Consider the following 22,715-nt stretch of genomic DNA (forward strand, 5'->3'; position numbering starts at 1 on the left):
GGAACGCTGGTTGTAGGAGGTATATACAGTATAAAGATGGACGGCTCCTCAAAAGGGAGGTCAAAGCAAGTAGAGCTCCCCCTGGTGACTGGCTGCAGTATAGGTCATAAGCTCCATGTTAATGGATGGGACTTGGTCCAAATTAAAACACTAAAATACACGTCAAACGTTTTTTTTTTTTCAAGGATGGTGTCTGTCATGTTGATGCATGTTCAAGTGTCACTTCTTTGGATAAGTTAGTCATTTGAAGCTATAGAAACAGGATGAGACGCAATGGCAACTGCCAGTTGCCATGCCGACCGCTCCTTATAGCGGTCTAGTGGGACTGTGAGTTGTAAAAAACAAGTAGCGTATGATGATAAGAACTGAGCAAGTTTTGTGTTTATTTCACTAAATATACACATTGTTTTAGTTGTTGATGTGTCTACCCTTTGTTTTCTTCCCTCCTGACGCTGTCGCTTTTACCACGGCCTTGTCTGCTTGGCTGTTGGGGGTTGTTGGGGATTGTTGGCCTTGTGGGACTGTTGCTTTATATCTGATATTTCAATCCTGTGTTTTTGTTCGCCTGTAGATTTGAGAAAAACTCAATAAAGATATTGTTGAATAAAAACACTTGCGCCCGGCAGAACAACAGGAAACATTATAGGATTCCGTTCTCCGGCTGAGAAGTGCTCATGAAATATAAACTGATGTTCATGGGCAAAAATCGGTGGAGTGCCACCAGAAAAAATAGTCCCCGCAAAATGCGGTCTGTTGGTAGTGATTACCCGGGGTGACCTGTTGTGAAAGTAAAAGAGCGTTTGTTGAATCCCCGTGGCGCCGACGAAAATCACATTAGAAAATAAAGCATTGTAGCAGAAAACATCTTCCACTCTCAAACGGTCTTGAAATTGTAAGATTTCTACCATTAATTCCCAAGCTAGAAATATGAGTTTGTATTCGTGTTTCGATTCAATCTCTTTTCTATTTAACTCCGCAAACAGCTGTGAGCCTTTATTGACCCTTCCCCTCCTGCAGATTTACTGTTTCATATTGAACTCTGTGAACTTGCCATGATGTCTGGCGCCAGACACAATAAAATCTGAACCCCCGTCATCTCATCTGGGGAAGAATTAAAATACACATACATACACATACATGGCCCCGTCCGTGGGATAACGTCCCCCACAAGAGCATTAAGCACAATTAGTGTTTTAACGATTTCATATTGGAAATATCGTATGCAAAATTGTGCAAGAGGAGCACGATGCCACCATCAATTGCCCCGAGCTGCGTTTGGAAGCCGTACATCTGTGGAAACCTGTGAAATGACAGGCTGTTCACCTTCAGAGCACCAGTTATAGTCCCCAGAATGGCAATTACTCCCATTGTGTATGTGTAAAGAAAACGCCTATGCGTCTGCAACTGTACCGTAATGATCCGGCTAAATGCAGCCTCAATAATCGGTCATGCAAATAATTAAGAGGTGGTAATTTTACTACGACACATATAATCTGCATTTCATTAGGACTGGATGCATGCGCATTAATGCAATCTTAAGAAAAAAACTGCTCAGTGTGCCCATGGGAGTGATTATATCTTTTTAATATTGTGCCACTCCACTATATGAGCTACTTTTTAAATGCCTTCAACTAGGATTTATGTAAACTTTATTGCGCTTTGGAATGAAAGGCGGTTTAAATATTTATCTAGATGGAAGCACGGGGGGCGGAGGTGAGGACATAATTAGTTTAGCGCACGTTTTCATACACACCTGCTTAGACGCACATATACGCTGCGTCTGCCCCCCTGCAGTTCTTTGAATCCGCCATTTTCAGATTTGTTTCCCCTCCAGGATTACCAGTGAATAATCCATTCTTATTGTTTATTCAGCTCAAGTGTAAACAAGCACGATATCAGGTCGGATCGTATCTCCGGATAACCGCAGCCTAATTGACATTCATGGCATTGTCTCCGCCTGCGTGCCTCGTGTAAGCGTCTTTTTTTTTTCCCCCAAATCTAATCTGCTTTGGCTGTCTCAGCTCAAGTTGGGAGTGCAGGGGGAGAGAACAAAACTCAGGTAACTGAGGGATTTGTTTGCGTGCAGTATCTGTGCTGCCACCAGAGGGGGATGTTGTCGATGGTTTTGCCAAAGCAAAGTCCAACAGTCTGAACTCCTTCTTGTTATAGTGTAGTGCCTCCAAAACAGTTGTGACTCATCAGAGAGTGGACATAGACCTTCTGAATGTTGATAGTGGGGGCCTTTGGGTCCTGTGGGACTTGAGGGGAGGGGCCTCTGTGGATCAGGCTTGTTCCAGTGCACCCCACGGATACTTGATCAGTTTGACAGGTGTATTGCTGTAGGGTATTGGTACCTGGTCTGGTCTAGGTGGGTGGTACATGTCCAAGTGATCCACAAGAAAGCCAGGTCCAAACCTTTCCCAGTATAAGATTAGATTGTCACAAGATGGTTGATGTTCACCTGGTTAGGGTTAGGGAGCTAGGGTTAGGGAGCTAGGGTTAGGGAGCCAGGGTTAGGGTTAGGGTTAGGGTCATAATGCCATTCCTGATTGTTGCACATCCAAAGCAATGTCGGTTATTTGGTCTCTCAGGCACTTGTTTCTCTTTCTCTTTCCTCTGTCCATGTTTAACTCTCACTGCTTCTTCACAGAGCTTCCCGGCCCTCCTACCAACATGGCAATCTCCAACATCGGCCCACGCTCTGTCACCCTGCAGTTCAAACCGGGCTACGATGGCAAAACCTCCATTTCCCGTTGGCTGGTAGAGGCCCAGGTAAGGCAGACTGAGAAGCGTCAATCGCCATATGATATTAGTTTTGCAGTCATCTCACAAACAGACCATAGATCCAACTGTTGCTCACTGCGGTATTTCTCACCTCTCTCTTGTCTCGGTTTAAGGTGGGCATGGTAGGAGAAAACGAGGACTGGGTGATGGTCCATCAAGTGTCCAACGAGCCGGAGGCCCGCTCCTTAGAGGTGCCAGGTCTCAACCCGTACACTTTTTACAGGTAACATACCTTGAATTGTGTCTCTTTCAGCTCTGAAATGTCAGTGTCATTTTTTGGTTTTCTTATCTGATTCTCCTGAGCAGACACGAGCACATACTTTCCATCTGGCTCGGCATACTTTTTGTTTCGTTTTTAACTTTTCTACATAATATACGGCAGTTGTGAATTGTACACTACTGAAATTTGATTACATATGACCCTGCTCATGATTTTGCCAGTATATTCATGGCGACGCCTGTTAACATTGAAATTAAGCTTGTGCAGATTGTGGCAAACATTAGATAAGGTACCGTATATGTGCCACTCGGTATCTCAGCTAATTTCAGCACATCCCTGGAGCTTATCTTATTCTGTTTTCTTCTAATTTGGATCCAAGATTGTTGTGTTTAGTGTGATTTATTTTTTTAAAAAAATTATTCCTCAGCGTGTGCGCACGATCTTTATCTTGGTGAAGTCTGCTCGTTTTCCGTCATCGCTCGTGATTCAAGGAAACCAATTAACATTTCTCTGAGCCAGTCCCCGTAGGCCCGCACCAGCTCCCGTCATCCCAGCAACATTTTTCATTTTAGTGTAGTTAAATGTGAAAATTTAGTTTGCATATTCCGGCTGTTACACAAATAAGCCCTCGTCTTAGCATATTCATGCTCTGTTCGTATGCGGCGCTCTGATCTTGTTCAAAAGCAATAAGCCTCACGCTAGAGGATCTAAGTAGTGCAATAACGCTGAGGATTTCGATCTGCAAAGATTCTCAACTGTGGCTGATTTGGGAGCTGCATTGTAACAAGGCCACGCTTTCCATCCAAACGTCAGGTTCCGCATGCGTCAGGTGAACATAGTGGGCACCAGTCTTCCTAGCCAGCCCTCCAGGAAGATTCAGACCCTTCCAGCTCCTCCGGACATGGCCCCGGCCAATGTCACCCTGCGCACCGCCAGCGAGACCAGCCTCTGGTTGCGATGGATGGTAAGACGGGAATCTTCTTCTCGCGCTCTTCTCTAATCACGCTGTAGGAGAGCTTTCTCCTGATCCTCTCTCGTTGTTCACGACCAGCCCCTGCCTGAGTGGGAATACAACGGAAATGCGGAGCAGGTGGGCTACAGGGTTCAGTACTCCCGCGCGGGCTCGCAGGGCCGCCCGCTGACCCATGTCATCGGCGACAGGCTGGAGAGGGAGTTCACCGTGGAGGACCTGGAGGAGTGGACGGAGTACGAGGTCAGGGTCCAGGCTTTCAACGGCATCGGGATGGGACCCTGGAGTCAGCCGGTCAGAGGCAGAACAAGAGAGTCTGGTGAGCTAGCAACCCCCTTCTGTCCACCTCTGAGTGTTTGGATCTGCGGAGAAGTGACGCACAAACTAAAACGTGGCATTGCGCAGCTACAGAAAAGCACGGAAATACTTACTCGCTTACTCTTTTCAGCTGTTAAGGGTAATATCCCAATAATACCTCACATACTTTTCATTTTAAGATCGGTCGCAAACTTTGCCAAGAATTAAAACACCCCGACTACTGCTGTAATCCTGTAATTGCAATTTATGTGTGGAATATTTTCATTATTAGGTTGCAAACGCACACTTTTCACTTTATCCTGCTGTAACGTTTTAACCTCCCATTTAGACTTTCCCTTCCAGGCTTCGGCTTCCATATCCTTCGCAGACGTTAGGTAGAGCGGAGGAGACTGAGGAAATTGAGAACACATGGACCCAAATGTGGAATTCCTGTGCTCGTTTTTTTCCCCACACTCCAGCAAATTCCTAAGAATCAGGCATTATGTCCAAGGATGAGAGCCAGGGAAGAGAAGAGCTCTATTCTTGAGTATTAGGAATATGAGTGGCCACATGCGTAAATACACACAGGGAGGAGGACAAATAAATATTTCTGTGGCAAACAGTAGGCTGTTCAGGTATAACGTGCTCGCCTCTGGGCTCCCTTTGTGTTTGCAGTCCCTTCCAGCGGACCCACCAACGTGTCTGCCTTCGCCACCACCTCCAGCAGCATCCTGGTGCGCTGGTTTGAAGTCCCAGAGCCAGACAGGAACGGCCTCATTCTGGGCTACAAGGTCCGTGTGTATTTACCACCGTTTATTTACCGGGTATTCGACGACCTATAATTAGTTCATGGAAATGTCAGCTGTTTTAAAGCAGCGTACAAAGCAGCGTGGTGGCAGTTTATGAGGCCATTAGTTCTGGTTAATTTCCAAATTCACATTTTTTTTCCCCCCCAAAATTTTTCCTCCTTTTCTCCTCTCCGCATCAGGTGGTGTATAAAGAGAAGGACTCTGACACCGCGGTCCACTTCTGGACGGTGGAGGGGAACGCCACGCACAGCGTCCAGCTGACTGGCCTTGGAAAGTATGTGCTGTACGAGATCCAGGTTCTGGCTTTCACGCGGATCGGAGACGGGCGGCCAAGTTCCCCGCCCATCCTGGAGAGGACTTTGGACGATGGTAGGGACTCTGAAGATTGAGCAACATCAGATTTATGTGAACATGAAAAAGCATCTGGAACATGTATGTTTACGCACCGTGTGCATGAGTATGGATTGCATGTCTGCTGTTTTCCTGCAGTCCCAGGACCTCCAGTGGGTATCCTGTTCCCTGAAGTTCGAACTACCTCAGTGCGGCTCATCTGGCAGTCGCCTGCCCAACCCAATGGCATTATACTGGGTTAGTATCATATAAAACCCTTGTTATGTCTGCGGAATTTTTATTTTTTTGAAAATCTCACCCTATGAGTGCAGTAGTATTAGTAAATTTCTAATAACTAACTCTGCGCACGCAGAATCAGGCCTACTTTTGTCAACCCGACGATATCCGTTGTGGGAAATCAGATCTTGTTATTTTTCCGGCGCTGCTGTTCCCTTGTTAGCTAATCTGGGATTTCCTTGTGAGCTTTTGATTCATTATACATCTGTCGGATAATTTACTTTAAACTGAACACAGTGACAGAATCACACGGCTGCACGCGGGAGCAGATGCTCACGGAGTCGCGTCAGAGGAGACAAAGCCGTTTGTAGCGCAGCTTGAAAACCAGCACAAGTGCTTCAGTTACCCGAAGTGCAGCCAGGAATATGTCACTGAACTTCTCCGATGCCTTTTGCCTCCTGCTCCTCCCCAGCCTACCAGATCACGTACCACCTCAACTCCACTAACAGCAACGCGGCCACGGTCGACGTGCTGAACCCGAGCGCCCGCCAGTACACAGTGACCAGCCTCAAGCCGGAGTCCGTCTACGTGTTCCGCATCACGGCGCAGACGAGGAAGGGCTGGGGCGAGGCCGCCGAGGCGCTGGTGGTCACCACGGAGAAAAGAGGTAACCTTGACTTCGCCAAGTGTTTGTTGCAGTCTGATGCTGCCGCGTCAGGGAGCTGGATGTGTAGAAACACGTTTTTCAAAGTGATACTTTGAGGTGGCATACATGTTGCCGAAACCGGACGCAGGTGTGTGATCTCAGCAACGACACAACTTGCAGAGAGCTGTACAAAGCCTCCATTGCTCTCAGTTCATTTGCGGTTAACAGTCCATTAAGCAGATGTGTTTTCTGAAGGAGTATTTTTTTTTTTTTTTTTTTTTTTTTTTGCCTTTGGGTATTTATTGTAAGCACTCTGAAGCACTTTTGAGAACGAATGAGTCCATCTGCTTCCCTCGAGGCGCGCTGTGGACTGTTTACTCTGCAACATTCATGTCGCTGCGACGTTCCGTCCCTTCGTCGTCAGATTTCTTTGTCTGTGCCACACGCAGATGTGAAAAGCAGGAAGTCTATTTTCTTTCCTTGCCTCTCCATCGTGGCATTGCTTTTCCCGAATTAAATATCCTGTTTTCTGGAAATTTCACTCTCACCCCTATTCTTTCAGCTCGCCCGCAACCCACGAGCCGTCCCATGGTCCCTCAGAAAGACGTCCAAGCCCGCCAGGTGTTACTCACGTGGGAGCCCGGCAGCGACGGCCTTTCGCCCGTGCGCTACTACACGGTGCAGCTGAGAGAGCTTCCCGAGAACAACTGGACAGTTCACTCTGCCTCTGTCAACCACGAGGCCACCTCCTACATAGTATCCAGGTAGAGTGTACCTATCAGGTAACAGCTTCTGGTTACAGTAAGGGCTGGATTCTCATCCCCTTTATTGTAACGACTGTGTTCGTGTTTGTCGTCTTTAGATGCAACGGATAATAACACAGAGAACACTTTATCTTCTCAGAGTCCCTCACTGATAATGAAATATTCCCTCTGCTGCTGTGTAGCTGGCAGATCAGCTGTGTCCTTATTTGGAACCATGTTTCCAGGGTACGACAGTCTAGAACATAAGTAATGGAAATAAATATGACAAATTCATACTTGTTTCGTTGTTACGAGCCCGCTTTGGTTTAAAGTGTGCCCCGGTAATTTGCTTGCAAACCTCGTAGCTCACGCAGCGAGACTATATTTCTCTTTTGATGTATGTGACTTAAATGTTTTAAAGATGCTGGGCTGTAGTTCATCATCGGGATTGATGCGCTTTCCTGTGCTTCCATCCCCAAGGCTGAAGCCCTTCACATCCTACCAGTTCAGAGTAAAAGCCACCAATGACATAGGGGACAGTGAGTACAGTGAAGAAAGCGAAGCAATCACAACCCTGCAAGACGGTAAGAGTAACATCATTAGGACATATCTGTTTTCTTTGTTTACTGCATGAATATTTAAGGATTTAATGAGCAAACATATTGATATTAAAGGAGAAGTTCTTTGTTTATTTGTTTAGTTGGCAAGTGATCTGAAATTTTAAATTAGCTTAGTATGAAGTGCGGTGTAGAGGAGGAAACAGCTTGCGTGGATCAAAATCCATCTGCCAGCACCTCTAAAACTCACATAAGTGCCATTGGTTTAATTAGTTATTGTGTACAAATTGTATTTTGTCGTGAATCATGTGCAGAACAGTTTTTTTAGAGATTTGAGTGACTTCCTAGAGTCTCTGCTGGTTGCCTGACAAACTCAGCATCCCTCCGGAAAGTGAGAAGAAACGGTTACGCTCATCAAAGTGAAGAGACTTTTTATCCAAAAAAGTTTTGATTTCCCCCAAAAAATAAAAATTTCTTAAAATTCACATTAATATGAATCCGACATAGTTTAAGTTTATTCAGTTTAGAGTCCATGGCCTGAAAACAGTTGAAGACCCCTGGTCTAGTTAATTGCTTTTAGTTTCCCGCTTCTTTCTTACTTATTGGTCTCCCGTGCCGTCCAACCCCTTCCCTGACTCTGTGCGAGTCCATTTCTCTGTTTCGTTTTCAGTTCATTTAGTTCCCTGACTACAAGTTCCCATGTGAACCGCTCTATGTGGGTTGGACAAAATATATTAATAAATAAATACAGTGTATAATCCAACATTTCTTTATAATTGGTGGAGGTAGAGCAGAGCACAGTGTTAATCAATCAAAAACACAACTGAGTCTGGCCGAAGTGTGGGCAGGTCATCGATAACACAGCTCTGAGTGGCTCCAGGCGGCAACCTTTGGGTCTCAGCAGTGAAGCAAAAATTGCAGCTCAGTGAGTGGCCGCTTGAGGCCCCAACAACTGTACCGTAACTCATTTGTTTGTTTTTCATTAAGGTTTAAAATTAAGGGCGTTCCCACTTTGAGCTATGTAGCCTGAGCTAATAGGTGACAGAGAGTTGGATGGGCGGGCATCAACATATGACCACCATGTCCATATTTGGTATATCAAGTGTGGGCGGAGTAAAGCTCATCTAACATGGCGTTTTCATTTTTGAGGTTCAGAATCCAGTGAGTGACGTCACGATGGGTTTGTCCATAGTATATACAGTCAAACTCACAAAGTGGCGCCACCTGTAACCCCAGCAAAATAGAGTCAGTTTGGCTAATGCAGTAGTCCATATTTATATAGACTTATGCTTTGAACCCAGAACTGAACCATAGAAGTGCTGTTCATGACGTTGTTTAGCAAATTACATTTTTAAGAATATAAAACAACATTGTTTTCCTCTTGTTTGGTGGACAGGTTAAATATAGTGCAAGATATGTCATAATGTCATGTATAAACGCGTTGTACTGGAAAAGGTAGCAGGTGATGTCATGTTTGCACCATCTGCAAAGACACCAGGAGACAGGAGGGCTGCATTAAAACCTTGGCAAAACAAAAGTTTGCCCAGTGGTGCATTAACCAGCTAAAGAAACATTCCCTCCGCTGATCTTTCCCACTGCCATTTGTGACTCATCCGTCAATGGCTCCTCTGTTTTAGTTATTGTGTGTTTATGCTCCGTGAATGCCACCGCACACGGGTGGATTCAGCGGCTTGAATTGGGCACATTTTCAGGCCAATTGAGCTAATCTATCTCACTTTTATTGCCCCAGCGCCCGACGAAGCGCCCTCGATTCTCTCCGTCACGCCGCACACAACGACGTCGGTGCTGATCCGCTGGCAGGTAAGAGCAGACGGCTTAACGGGCCCTTTGTGCTGTCATTGTTTGCGAAAATCTACGATGCCGAGTCTGAGAAAAGTGTCTCCTAATGAGAGAGCGTTGACGGTACATGGCGAGGCCTGTACTTACAGACTGGAGGCTGCACACTTTCACACACAACCTGTACTCGTTTTGTCTAATAAAACCACCCTCTCCCACACTCACACCTGAATTAACAGGTCATAAAGAGGAAAACAGGAGGCTCCGAGACACAATTTTACTTTTATGGAGAACACTTGTAGAGTTTATGAGGATAGAAAGGTACTTGTTTTTTTTGTTTTTTTTTCCCTCTCACTCTGTGCCTCTTCCCTCTGGGCCCGCTTTCTCATGTTCAATCACAGGGGATTTTTCTACATTACTCAATCTAGTCTTCTGTCTGTGGGTTTCAATTACGCCAAGTCCCTTCGGTGATGGTGAGTTACAGACAAAGCGCAAGGTGATGAAGTGGAGTTTTACACTACAAGTGAAGCTCCTGTTGATTTGGTCTTTTGGGCTTTCTCTGTTCTGCGGGGTTTCTTCTGGGTTAGATCTTAACTCCGCTTCTCGCCCTTACAGCCCCCCTCTGAGGAGAAGATCAATGGAATCTTGCTGGGCTTTCGGATTCGGTACCGCGAGCTGCTGTACGACCGTCTCCGCAGTTACATTCACGCGGGCAACAGCGCGTCCTCCTGGACTGAGCTCAATGGTGAGCACGTATCTAAATACGTTTGAACACTTCACAGCCGTTTATTGTAAAGAATTCAAAGGAGTGCAACAGACTAGTCAGGAGATAAGATGAGTAATGAGTACATTCAGGAGTATATTGAAAGGAATGTGCTATTTCTGCACTTCGGCAACAAAGTCACACAATTATAAGACTCAGGCACGGTTGATTATTCCTGTGCAGTCTTCGTGTGTCAGCAGCACCATTATTTTCCATTAGAGGAAAACTTTTTGCCTGGCCTATTCCGGTGGCAAGATCTCCCCGCTGGTCTTGACACTTGGCGGCAAAACATTTCATCTGGAGATCAGTGGTTATCAGCTGCAGGCTGTTATTAGGTTTACTCAGGAGCTGCTCTGTTTCTACTGCTCCGTGCAGCTTGGCCTATAATTTTACCCTTACTGAGTCATTCTGGAGCTCATTCAGAGCTATGATCACTGTGATTGTGTAGGTTTTTTTTTTTTTTAATGACAATAGTGCTCCCCTCCTTAACAATACAGTTCTGTCTCCGCTCCGTCCCTCTCATTTTTACCTCTCTGCTTTTTTTTCCCCCCTCTCCGCTCTCCCCTACGCAGCCCCCTACAGCATCAGGAATCTGAGTGACTCAACCCTCGCCCAGTACGAGCTGGACAGTAAGTTTTGTTATGTCTCCACCTCGCCGAAATATACACAGACGTGTGCTAAATTGTTCCGTATCTAAACTTGGATCTCGGCTGTCTATCCCGAGCCTGGCCCCCGCTGCCTTGAATGCCGGAGAAATCAGCGTGTCAGGCAAATTAACGCAGCATTTGGCTGCTTATAATCACGTTGCGTTTGGAACAAACACCTCTACCGAGCGCAGGAGCCAGCCAAGTTCAACATGCTCCCTGGTTGTTTGGATAAGATCTGCAGAAGCAGACGGTCGCATATTTCTCCTGCATCTCCTTACTGTGCAACAGGGGCGCCTTTGTGATTACACTATCCTCGTATTAAAAAAAAAATGAAACAGAAATGTCTTCCTAGGGCAAAATAATTCCTTGTAGCAGTGATAGTGGGTGGGCGGGAAGCGTTGAGGGATCGTATCCTTATTACTGCACAACTTATTACTAACCTCTTCACAACGGAGCATAGGTGATGACCTCTGCGGGTGTTAAGAGCCGCGGGTGTCACAAATTAGTGTTTAGCGTCACTCCTAAACTTATGTTTCCAAATTGTTTACTCCCACTGCAGAGCTGAGTAAACACAAGCGCTACGAGATACGCATGAGCGTCTACAACGCGGTGGGCGAGGGGCCAAACAGCCCGCCGCAGGAGGTGTTTGTCGGAGAAGCAGGTGCGTTCGCTTCCTGTTCTTGCGATCACGATCCAAAAGTGGTTGGTCCTCTGTGCAAGCGGATTAAACGTCCGTGTTCCAGCGCGTGATTCAAAATCAAAGTTTAAACCTTTTATTAATGTATGATACATTTGTGTGATCACCTGCAACAGTGCCTACAGCCCCGCCCCAGAACGTGGCTATCCAGTCGGCGACAGCCACCCAGCTCGACGTGACGTGGGACCCTCCACCCGTGGACGCACAGAACGGAGACATCCAGGGCTACAAGGTCAGCTGCCCAGCTTTCTTGAACTGTCCAGGAAACTATTCCAAATGCAACACTTGGCCTTTCACACGATGACATGAAGTAATAATTGAGCTCAACCGATATGGATTTTTTAGGGCCGATACCGATCAGCATTGGCCGATGGGCGATACCTGCTGCCAGTTTTTCTGAGCCAATATTTGAGCTGCTTTTTCTCCCTCTGTTTACGTGATAAAAAGAACACAATGATGACGAATGTTACGAGTCTCGATTTAACCAAAAACCCAAACGTTTATTGTGGTTGATTCTTATTGACAACCAGCACTATTAGCTAGCCAGAGAGAGAAAAAAACATCAGCTAGCAAACTCCTACTTAACCACAACAGTAAACGTTAGGACTGTTGCTAATGACTGTAGAAGTAAATACAGCTTTGTTTTGTAAAACCTTGACATGCCTATGAGTACAAGCATTTTCCAGTTTCCAGCTGCACGTACTCTGCTAGTGGGGGAGGGGAAATATATGGGCTGCACGGGTCTGCAGCGTCTCCGGCAGCACAGGCCTGCCTGTAAATGTTGCCGGGGAAAAAAATACATATGTATCGCCGCACCCGTGTATCGGCCGATAACGATACCACTAAAGAAAAACGCAAATATCAGCCCCATGTATATATCGGCCGGCTGATATATGATGTATTAGTCAGTGTCTAGTAATAATACACGGTAACTTGTTATTTCAGATTCAATATTTACAGTTTAGTAGTCCACAAGAGACTCAAACTGTTTGTATCCTAATCACTATTAAATGGATATTTTTACACTTCTCGCATCCAGAGGGGCCGTTCAATGCAAGGTTTAGTCTGTTGCAGGGACTGAAATGAAATTGTGTCTTTCCCTTAGGGGACTTTGAAACGGGAGCGAGTTTTATAGAAGCAGAAATAGCTTTATTCCCTGAACAGCATCTGTAAGCATACATTATCACTGATGTCTCTTTTTTATTTATTTATTTATTTATTTTGTCTGTGCAGATTTACTTTTGGGAGTTCCAGCGCAAGAACGAGACGGAGCGGCTGCGGACCCTGTTCATGCCGGAAGCGGGGGTGAAGCTGAAGAACCTGACCGGCTACACCACCTACATGATCAGCGTGTCCCCCTTCAACGCCGCCGGGGACGGGCCCCGCAGCCCACCGACGAGGGGCCGCACTCAGCAAGCGGGTAAATCAAACCGCTGGATCCGCAGAGATATGCAGATTCTTTAATCAGTATGGGTTTGTGCAATCAGGCGACGTGGTAAAACAAATCTTTGTACGCATAATGAACGAGCGCGTGATAGAGATGCAGCGAGAGAAAGAAGACAAGTGCGGCGACGCGGCTGAAACAGATAAATTGGAGCGCGTGCGACCATGTTTCATTCATCTGTCATGCTTATGTGCCGGTGGCGGCGCCGATGTTGGTTCGGAGAACCCTGAGAGTTCTCTCCGAGCGGATGAGTCAGCCACGAGGAAAGAATTTGATGCGAGGATGATGCTAATTGTCGCTGTCAGCATGCCAAACGATGTTAGCGGAACCACACACTGAGCATACGGTTCCAATCAGCCCACCCATTCGCTGTAGCTCGTGCTTTTTGTTTTTTGCTTGAAAAAGTGGATGGTATGACGTTTTTTGGGAGTTTGAAGCCTGCAGACACGCTATGTCTGAAGGACGGCCCCCATCGCCCTCTGTCTTTCTTTCTCAAACTCATGGGACTTTACTAATATCCCCATCTGCAAACATGTCAAAACACGATTTATCTCCCAAAAACTCCTGTGTATAGTAACTCATTTTCGGTCCTTTTTACCCCTGTGTCTGAGACTAGTAAAAGGGGGGGAAAAAAAGAAGGTGCTTACAGCTTCTTGGTTTGCCTCCATGTTCACTAATGTGAGAGAAGGAAACAGATGACAAGCTAGAAGGGGGAGGAAGGAGGGGCTTTACGGAGATGGTTATCCCAGCTTTTGAGAAGACAAAGAGGCTTTGTCTCTTGCAAACGTCTCCGCTCCTGCTTGACAAGACTAGGGACAACAGGGCAAGCTGTAATACGAGCACGTCACGACCTCAGCCTGCTGTAATGGGCTCTGCAGGCTAAGAATGGCCACTGTGATTGTGAATTACCGTAACCTGGGTCAGACCACATTCGTACGTGAGCCTTTTAACCTGCATGTGGTTTAGCAGAACTGTGATGTTGGCCTAATTAATGCAGTTCAATCCGTGAACGAGGACGTGAACTCGCTCCAAAGTGCGCGGCAAAGAAAAAACACTTAAGGAAAAACGCTTTCAGTTCCAGAACTGCAGCATCGACAATTTCAGGGCTGCGGTTTTAGATCTGCAGTGGGAAATGTTACAGCAGGAGCTGTTTAGACCTGCAGATGTAGACCTGGCACAGAGGAAAGCAATCACTTTTCAAACGAACAAAGCAGGTACAGAGAGAGCCTTCAGGTGGTGCAGATGTTCATGTTCCCACATCTAAACGTTGGCTGTGTTGACCTGTTGTCTTGTTGAGATAATTTACATTAAGGCCACAGACATGAAAGAAGGTTATTTACAGAAGTACACTATTTCAGTTGAGTTTATACACCGATCAGCCACAACATTAAAGCCACTGTCAGGAGAAGTAAATAACATTGACAATAAAGTGTTCTGCTGGGAAACATTTGGACCTGGCATTCTAGTGGATGTTACTTCGACATATACCACCCACCTAGACCAGATCAGACGCCCCCACCCCAGTTCCCAAACCCTCAAGAGACCCATGTTCATTCTCTGATGAGTCACACCTGTTTTGGAGGCACAGAGAAGACCTACACAGTATTGGGATGGTGGTCATAATCTTATATATATATATATATATATATATATATATATATATATATATATATATACATAGTTGCGACATGAGAGGTTGTGTATACGAAATTCTTGGCGTTAAAGTCCTGAGAACACCACTACAAGGTGTCAAACAGCCGCCGAGGCTGAAGGCTCTATTATAGTACTGGGGGATCTTGATGATGTTCAGACCTCCTCAGCTGATCCAAAACAATTTGCAGAGATGGAAAAGCAGCCAGAAATATTAAAGCAGAAACGCGTTGTAGCCTCAGCGTCAACTTAAGCATATAACAGACAGCAAGCTTACTGGGTAACTTAGTGTGGAAAACATGAAGGTATGATGAAAGGAGGAGGCCCTTGGGAATATCAACACTTTCATCAGACATATAAAATTACCAAGAAATCTCTGTACGACTACGACTTCTAAGCCCTTTTTGTTTGTCCTGCCATGTGTCTAACCGTGTGTCACTGATTCTTTGGCCTCTGTGTGATCCAGCTCCCAGTGCCCCCAGCTTCATTCACTTCAGCGAGCTGACCACCACCTCCGTCAACGTGTCCTGGGGCGAGCCCACCTTCCCCAACGGCATCATCGAGGGCTACCGCCTTGTCTACGAACCCTGCACACCTGTAGATGGTAATCACTCACTCTAACTAATCTCAACTACCTTTTTTTCTGCACAAATTGGCTGCTGGCTTCTATGAAAGCTGTATGCACACTACAGGATATACTGGGATTTTGAAGTTGCAGTTTTTTGTTTTTTTAAAAAAGATTTACTCAACCTGGGCAAAATCTTGTGGTGTGCATTTTTCTCCATCGCACTGACCTAAACAGCTCATGTGTCATTGCAACCTTTTACATGCTGTCATCTCAAATAATACATGACTACAGTGTTGAAATGAACGAACCTGTTTCCCACGACTAATGCCATCACTCTGCGTGTGTCTGTGTGCATTTTGCCTATGTGTGCTGCCACATTGCCTGGCCTGTGTAATACCTGCTTTAAATGTGGTGTGTTTGTCTAGAGTCTTCCGTGGCCTGTGCCGACTGTCTCCACTCCCCCTCCCCCCCAGGCGTCAGTAAGACAGTGACGGTGGACGTGAAGGGGAGCGGCCCCTTCTGGCTGAAGCTCAAAGACCTGGCAGATGGCGTCACGTACAACTTCCGCATCCGGGCCAAGACCTTCATCTATGGGCCGGAGGTGGAGGCTAATATCACCACCGGACCAGGGGAAGGTAGCTGCGTGCATGAATGATGCTTGTGAAAATGTGATCCTTTTGATTTATGCATTTTATACATTTTTATTTATTTTTTTCCTCAGGTGCACCCGGGCCCCCAGGAGAGCCCTTTATCACGCGCTATAGTTCGGCCCTGACCATTCACTGGACCAGCGGGGACCCAGGACGCGCCCCAATATCTCGCTATGTCATCGAGGCCAGACCCTCCGGTGGGTACCTTAGATGATTGCCACTTTGATGAACTTTGCTTTATGTGTGCTTATGTTAGGCTCATTTAAAGTACAGCGGGACATAGATGGCATAACCTACTCACGTATCCCAAATGCTAGACGACGCTGTGACTGTCGTATTAATTCACTAACAATGGTAACTGAAACTTTCGCTGAAATTTTGCCAGAGATGAGTCATCCAAATGATCATGTCTCTAAAACTCCCTGGTTAACCTTTCCTCAATGTGTTCCATTTTTATTGATACAAAACAATAGGGGCTCTTATGGCAAGAATTTCACGATGCGATACATATCACGATATTTGAGCCACGATACGATACATTAGTGCAATATTTTGATATTGGGATATATTGCAATTTTCTACGTAGTTCACTGAGAAATTTTAAATGCAGCTTAGAGTACACCTTGTATATATGTATATAAGATGACAGTGATAATTAATTGGATGAATTGAGTAAAAAAAAAAAAAAAAAAAAACAATATTAATCCAGATGATCCATTTCCAGTTTATTGCACTTGTACAGAAAAAGTGGTGGTTGCAAGTGGTGGGGGTGCAGAAGTCTTTCACAATAAGCCCAAAACGTGACTTTTTCTAAAAAATTAAGACATTCAAATGCGATATTTTATCGGAAGAAAAAATATCGCGATTTATTGCCATGTCGATATATTTTCCCACCCCTACAAAACAATCAATTCAAAAGTCGCGGAGATGGAGAAGCAGCTGGAAATACTAAAGCGGGAATACAAGTGGACCTATTACAGCTCTTGCAGCTCTTGCAGTGTCGCCACAATGTGTTGTTACATTTCAGGGAGGTGCATGTCAGACTGGGGCGTTAGGGTGTGCGTAGGGTCTGGGCTAACACCGTAGCTATGGTGTCACATTATACTTTAAAGAAGGTGGCATTAAGTGTCAACATCTGCTGCCCCGGAGTCTGTGTCCCTGGTATTTTAATGGGTTATTGATTGCGGCACTGAAGCAGAAATAATTGGCATCCAGTTTCAGCTGTGATTGACAAGTCATGGCAGGGCGGTGAGGGTGATGGATGTTAGGTGACTCACACGGAGGGATGTGTTTCACCTCTTACAAGTGAACATTGGGAGGTATACTTTCCCTACATTTTGAAGAAGGTCAGCAACAATGTTGGAAGATAAGGCATAGAGTAAATTCATGTCCAGAGGGAAGATAAAGATAACCAACCTCTCACCCTCCTATTCTTTTACCCATATGCCTAGGGCCAGAAGTCTGCAGTATCACGTAACTCTGTTCTTGTCATCGGATCAAATTACACTTCAACTTTTTTTTTTTTTTTTTTTTAACTGTCCGTCAAAAGTTCAGCCACATGACAGATAAACTCTGGCGCTCGTGTATGTTTGTGTACCCCATTAAAAGAGTCAAACTTACATTGATATTTACAAGTGTAATAAATGATCTCTGGCTGGATTTCCATAGCAAGCACCGAGTCATCTAACACGTTTGAAATATGGCTGCACCATGCTGTAGATTTGGTTGCCGTAAAGTTTTACGAGAGCAGTGAATTTGATGGATTGTGTAATATTTCGTGGGGAATTATGACTTACCCTGAGAGCTGCCAGCCAGACGGAGCGTTATATCAAACAAGCAAACAAACAAACCAGCAATTAACAATGACACATCGACATTGTTCAGAGATTTTCACTTCCAGCGCTTTCGGTCTCCCCTGACCCTTAATTGCAAATTAAATCTCCACACAGATGAGGGATTGTGGGATATCTTGATCAAAGACATACCCAAGGATGCGACGTCACACACATTCAGCATGGATATCCTGAAACAAGGGGTCAGTTACGACTTCCGGGTGATTGGAGTGAACGACTACGGCTACGGCTCTCCGAGTCTACCTTCCCCATCTATATCTGGTGAGCTCCTGTGTGTTTGTTAATAGAATTGAGTGACCTCAACTGCATTAATGTTTCAGACCTAATTAAATTCCCTAAGGTTGTTCAAGCTTCACAGATATGTGGCTACGTGTTTTTAACAACCACGAATTTCAATTTAATTCAAATTATTGTTTTTTTTTTCCCTTAACCCAGCACAAAAAGTGTCTCCTTTCTACGAGGAGTGGTGGTTCCTGGTGGTGGTGGCTCTGGTCGGGCTCATCTTTATCCTCCTGCTGGTTTTCATCCTCATTATCAGAGGACAGAGCAAGAAGTATGCCAAAAAGTCTGAATCAGGTGAGTGCACAGTTAAGTGGAGCATTTGACTTGACTTTTTGTTATAAAATAGTAACATTTAATTAGGGGATTTAGTGACTTTCAGACACTGAGCAGAGAAGTGGAGATTTAATAGAGGGCTATATTCAAATTAGATTAACGAGAAAGAAGGAGGAAAGGAGGGAAGGTGGTGGTGGTGGTGGTGGTGGTGGTGGTGGTGGGACCGGGGGTGGGCATACTTGTCCATTCAGTGCAGCTCTGACATCAGCGGGTATTTCCCTCGGCTCAGCACTTTTTGCCGCGGCTGTTTAGCTGCCAGGCAGGGGAGGGGAGGAGCTCCCTGCGGGTCACTGCCCATCTTTCTGACTGACGGAGAAAAAACAAGAGGTTCCTTCTCACTCCAACACAAAGACACTCTCAAAGCCTCCATATCCCCCACTAGGAATCTGGCCCATGCCACTGGACCGACCCAGTGCTTTTTCTCTTTCTGTGTGTTTGCATAACCACCAATTGACCTTGAGTAGCTCCGGAGCAACCATGGAGGTCCCGGCCCTGGCTGAGGCCTCCGCTGGTCTTTGGATGTGTAAAAGTGTTTTCAACCTGTAACATGGCGAGCAACAGTTGCTTCAATTTGCTGCGGAGCAGCGTGGAAAGCCTCTTACGCTCAGTTTATAGTGTTTATGGTGTTAGTTGTTTGATCAAAGATCAGGGGCACTTGGAGTCAAACCATGATTGAACATTCATGTATAATTCACAGAGTGTTCACACACAGAGGCAATCTTTATTTTTCAGATTTTTCACATGCCTTTCTGTCAGTCTGCGCATACGTTTATGCTTTGACTGAATCTGTTCCATTCTATAGGAACAAATTCAGTCATTTGTCAAGTTTTTGTTTGTCAGTGCGAGTTTCGATGAAACGGCATGAAGCTTGTTCCCTGGTCTGAGACATACTTAAAGGAATTTAAAGGGAAACACTCTTATCTTAACTTCCTTGTTCAGATTTAGACGAGAATATTGATACAGCTTTTGGAGCTGTTTGTTCAGGCTACAGTCAGAAAGATGGCAGATTAGCTAACAAAGACTGGAAAGCTACCATAACCTTTAAGCCCAGGGAATGTAAGGGTCCACGACCTTAGTATTGGCTGCGTGTCCTGCAATGTTGTCACTAGTCGGAACTGTGATTGGACTTTTCAGCCGATTCAGCATGTTACTGGCTTTCCTAGATTCCTTGCTGAGTCTAGATCTTCTGGTTCTCCCTTTTGAATGATGAATGGAGACAACTGCCACTTACTGCTATCAAGAGTTGTTTCCTCTCACAAGCAAAGAACGCTAACGGATATAGAATCTGTGGTGTGTTCAAGTGTACATTTTTGGCACAGACAAGTTGTCGGTAGTTCACCTTCCATCAGATCGGTGTGGCGAGTCTAGAACCTCACAGATGAACACCCCAGATTAGCAGCTCTGCCAGCTAACAAACTGTTATAAGATAAAATGTCATTATCAATTCTGTCATAAGTGCAGCCCATACAGAGGATTGAAATTGCGTTACTCAAAGACCCGTGACGCAATAGTAAAACACTGAACTGTAAATCGAAACATCTGAAATATATATACATAAAAAAGAATGTAAGTCAATAAATACTCATATAAAAGTTAAGGTACATAACATATTTAACATTTAATATAAATGGCATGTTAAAAGGCATTAATGTACAGAGAGAATTGAATAGTGCATATCGACGTTTTCATCCAACTCTTGGCCAGAAAGTGTAGTAGCAAGTTTTCCAAAAATAGCGTGAAATATCGCTTTAAGTCGCAAAAAAATAAGCACTTGAGTGTTAACACAGACTTGACTGAAAGCGAAAACAGACAGATCTGAAGCATTGACATGTTAGAGCATCAGAATAATAAATAAACTAAATAAATAAACCCAGATTTGCCCTCAAGGACTTTTGCGAGTTTAGTACTACCCTTCAGACATTAAAGAACTGTTTGTGCATTTTTGTGGTAATTTAGTTCACTCACTGGCTGATCAAGTACTGATCAGTTCCACCCACCCTCCCAGACACTAACCCGCCTGTCCGTCTGCCCTGTCGTCACACAGTGTCTCTGTACGTGTGTCCAGGTAACAACTCCAACTGCAACGCCCTGACCCACGGGGACATGGTCAGCCTGGACGAAGGCCGATTCCCCGCTTTGGAGCTCAACAACCGCCGGCTCTCCGTGAAAAACTCTTTCTGCCGGAAGAACGGCGTCTACACCAGGTGAGTGACCCGACACTCAGCCCAGGAAATTTAAAGTGCAGATGAGGCTTCATGTGAAGTCGAAATTAGATAACCATATGGCAAAATAATTGGGTTATCCGTGGAAACTTTATCCCCCAGAAAACCTTTCCAGCGGTGTGGAAAAAGAGCAATCTTGACAGCTTAAACCGTTCTGCTATTTAAAGGCAGCGCACTCAGACTCACTGGAGCTCCACTTTTATTGTGCGTCTGTATTTATGCGAGCAACCAGCTTCACTGGTCCTGTTTCCATGGCCTTTAAAAAATGCAGACGTTTAAAACCAATCTCTCTGACTGGCACCTGTGCTAAGAACACTGCGGAGTCATAATTCCTGCTTCACGTCTGACTGCAAGCTTTGCATTTAGATCATTAGAAATCCGTGTACAGTGCAGGTAAGAGGTGGATTTCAGACAGCTGCTGTCATGTTGTTGAAGACAGCTGAGAGGTTTATAGCAGTTTGTCAGAAGTGACTTACTTCATGTGGATATCTCCATTTGAGGAGGATTTGCAGGAGACAGGTGCGCACTATTTTCCCGAAAGGCATTAGCTTCCCGTATGTCCACATAGTCAAAAACACTTTTTTTAAATATGAAAAAGGTGTGTGCCTTTGTATGTGCGTATGTGAGTGTGACCTTGAGGGCGGATCAAAGCAGGCGCAGGTCTTTGAGAGGCTTCCAGACAGCTTCCTGCTACTATGCCTCCGACTTGAAGGGGGAGACTGGGAGTGAAAGAATGCACAGATGTACTCTCGGAATCCGCGCTCTTTGAACTCAGCCCGTAGCTGAGAAACCCAAATCCCAACACCTGAGCCTCCGATTATAGATTAATGCCACGTCTTGATCTCTGGTCTCAGAATACCGAAGACGGGATGAAGTCCTCCGCCCTCTGCCAGGATCAGAAATCAGACACATTCTTAATCCCACTGTATTCATTCTAATGCGGGGGCTGTGTCAGACAGCAAGTGCCATTTACGACTGAATCTCGTGGAGATTTTCCTCTCTGTGGAGATGGTTTGCTCAGAGTTTAACACAGGGGCTGATACGCGCGATAGTAAATCAGACACATCACAGGAGAGTCGAGGCATTTGGGGAACGATGGCTTAATCTGCCTCTACTTAAAGAGGCAATCTCGATTTTCATTCAAATAAATGATGGTAAACTCACTGTCTCCAGATGGGGTAACACAATAGTGACTGAGCATATATATGTAGCTATATTACAGCATTTAATACTGAGCCTATGGCTGCTGACTCAGAGTATTTATACATTATTGTGTCTATAAACGTGGTGTTTGTGGCAAGATTCCTGTATTTAAGCTAAAGGGTAACTGGTCTTTGGTTTACAAAATCCCTTTATTGAGTTTTTACAGGGAAATATTCATTATTACACAGGATAAGATGTTACAATCCCTTGTGCAAAGATCCCAGGCAAAACAAATTTAGAAGCCCAGTCCAACTGCAAACCAGCAGGCTAGATATAAACTAGAAGTAATTCCAAACATAAAACACCCCCAACAGCTTGTTTATCATTTATTTACCATTTTCCTTTAACCTCCCAAACACGTACTGACTCCACAGTGCCAGTTTAGCAAAAGTAGACAAGTAGTTGACCAGTTTATAGATCCTGTAGGCTAAAAAACAGAAACATAAAAAGACCATAAAAATCATCAATATTGTCCTTCAAAGTGATTTCACCACTCATCCTTGTACCCTCTTCAGTTCTGCTGGCACACTGAAGATTTCCTGCTTGTACTAAGTGGTAATGCAACAACAACACTGAACTCCTATTGATCAAAAAGTGCATCTACAAAACAGAAACATTCATTTTGAAGAGTATCTGACAGAGGATCAGAGTGAAATATTCCAGGGGAGTAACGGAAGAAGAAGGAGCAGCCGTAGTGATCTGTTAGATGAAGAGCTGCGGGAAACAGGCGGCATAGCTCCAACTTCCCATCAAGGTATCTTGGCTGCTCACAGGACTATTCAAAATTATTACTGCTTGCCTCATCAATTAGAACAATATATTCTGTTGCTGCCCCCAGATTTCCCTGACTTTCAGTATTTCAATACTGAAATGTCGGAAATAGCCACTCGTATCAGTATACACATCAATAAACACATCCATTATCAAGAAATAAAGATCTTACTGCAGTTACAAAGAAATAACATCATCATTCCTCTGTGTTTTAGTCACATTGTCTCCAACTATAACACTCT

At 45.0% G+C, this 22,715-nt stretch overlaps 1 protein-coding gene across 6 annotated transcripts in view; it reads left to right on the forward strand.

Moving 5' to 3' along the window:
* sdk2b (sidekick cell adhesion molecule 2b) overlaps positions 1 to 22,715 on the forward strand; it is a 267,233-nt gene that overhangs the window by 232,466 nt on the left and 12,052 nt on the right. For 2 of the 6 annotated variants that reach the window (XM_047608417.1, XM_047608420.1), the window contains exons 22-43: positions 2,651 to 2,772; positions 2,898 to 3,007; positions 3,818 to 3,968; positions 4,056 to 4,293; positions 4,947 to 5,062; positions 5,260 to 5,449; positions 5,570 to 5,668; positions 6,120 to 6,314; positions 6,856 to 7,057; positions 7,517 to 7,620; positions 9,344 to 9,414; positions 10,006 to 10,135; positions 10,726 to 10,782; positions 11,360 to 11,461; positions 11,614 to 11,729; positions 12,731 to 12,917; positions 15,058 to 15,195; positions 15,585 to 15,794; positions 15,881 to 16,006; positions 17,759 to 17,923; positions 18,098 to 18,238; positions 20,322 to 20,481. In XM_047608417.1, the coding sequence (XP_047464373.1) occupies positions 2,651 to 2,772; positions 2,898 to 3,007; positions 3,818 to 3,968; positions 4,056 to 4,293; positions 4,947 to 5,062; positions 5,260 to 5,449; positions 5,570 to 5,668; positions 6,120 to 6,314; positions 6,856 to 7,057; positions 7,517 to 7,620; positions 9,344 to 9,414; positions 10,006 to 10,135; positions 10,726 to 10,782; positions 11,360 to 11,461; positions 11,614 to 11,729; positions 12,731 to 12,917; positions 15,058 to 15,195; positions 15,585 to 15,794; positions 15,881 to 16,006; positions 17,759 to 17,923; positions 18,098 to 18,238; positions 20,322 to 20,481 (3,130 nt within the window). The remainder of the gene's footprint in view (positions 1 to 2,650; positions 2,773 to 2,897; positions 3,008 to 3,817; positions 3,969 to 4,055; positions 4,294 to 4,946; positions 5,063 to 5,259; positions 5,450 to 5,569; positions 5,669 to 6,119; positions 6,315 to 6,855; positions 7,058 to 7,516; positions 7,621 to 9,343; positions 9,415 to 10,005; positions 10,136 to 10,725; positions 10,783 to 11,359; positions 11,462 to 11,613; positions 11,730 to 12,730; positions 12,918 to 15,057; positions 15,196 to 15,584; positions 15,795 to 15,880; positions 16,007 to 17,758; positions 17,924 to 18,097; positions 18,239 to 20,321; positions 20,482 to 22,715) is intronic. The other 4 variants (XM_047608418.1, XM_047608422.1, XM_047608419.1 and 1 more) reach the window with 3 other exon arrangements.

This window comes from Mugil cephalus, chromosome 16, assembly GCF_022458985.1.
Source record: "Mugil cephalus isolate CIBA_MC_2020 chromosome 16, CIBA_Mcephalus_1.1, whole genome shotgun sequence".
Taxonomy (NCBI): Eukaryota; Metazoa; Chordata; class Actinopteri; order Mugiliformes; family Mugilidae; genus Mugil; species Mugil cephalus.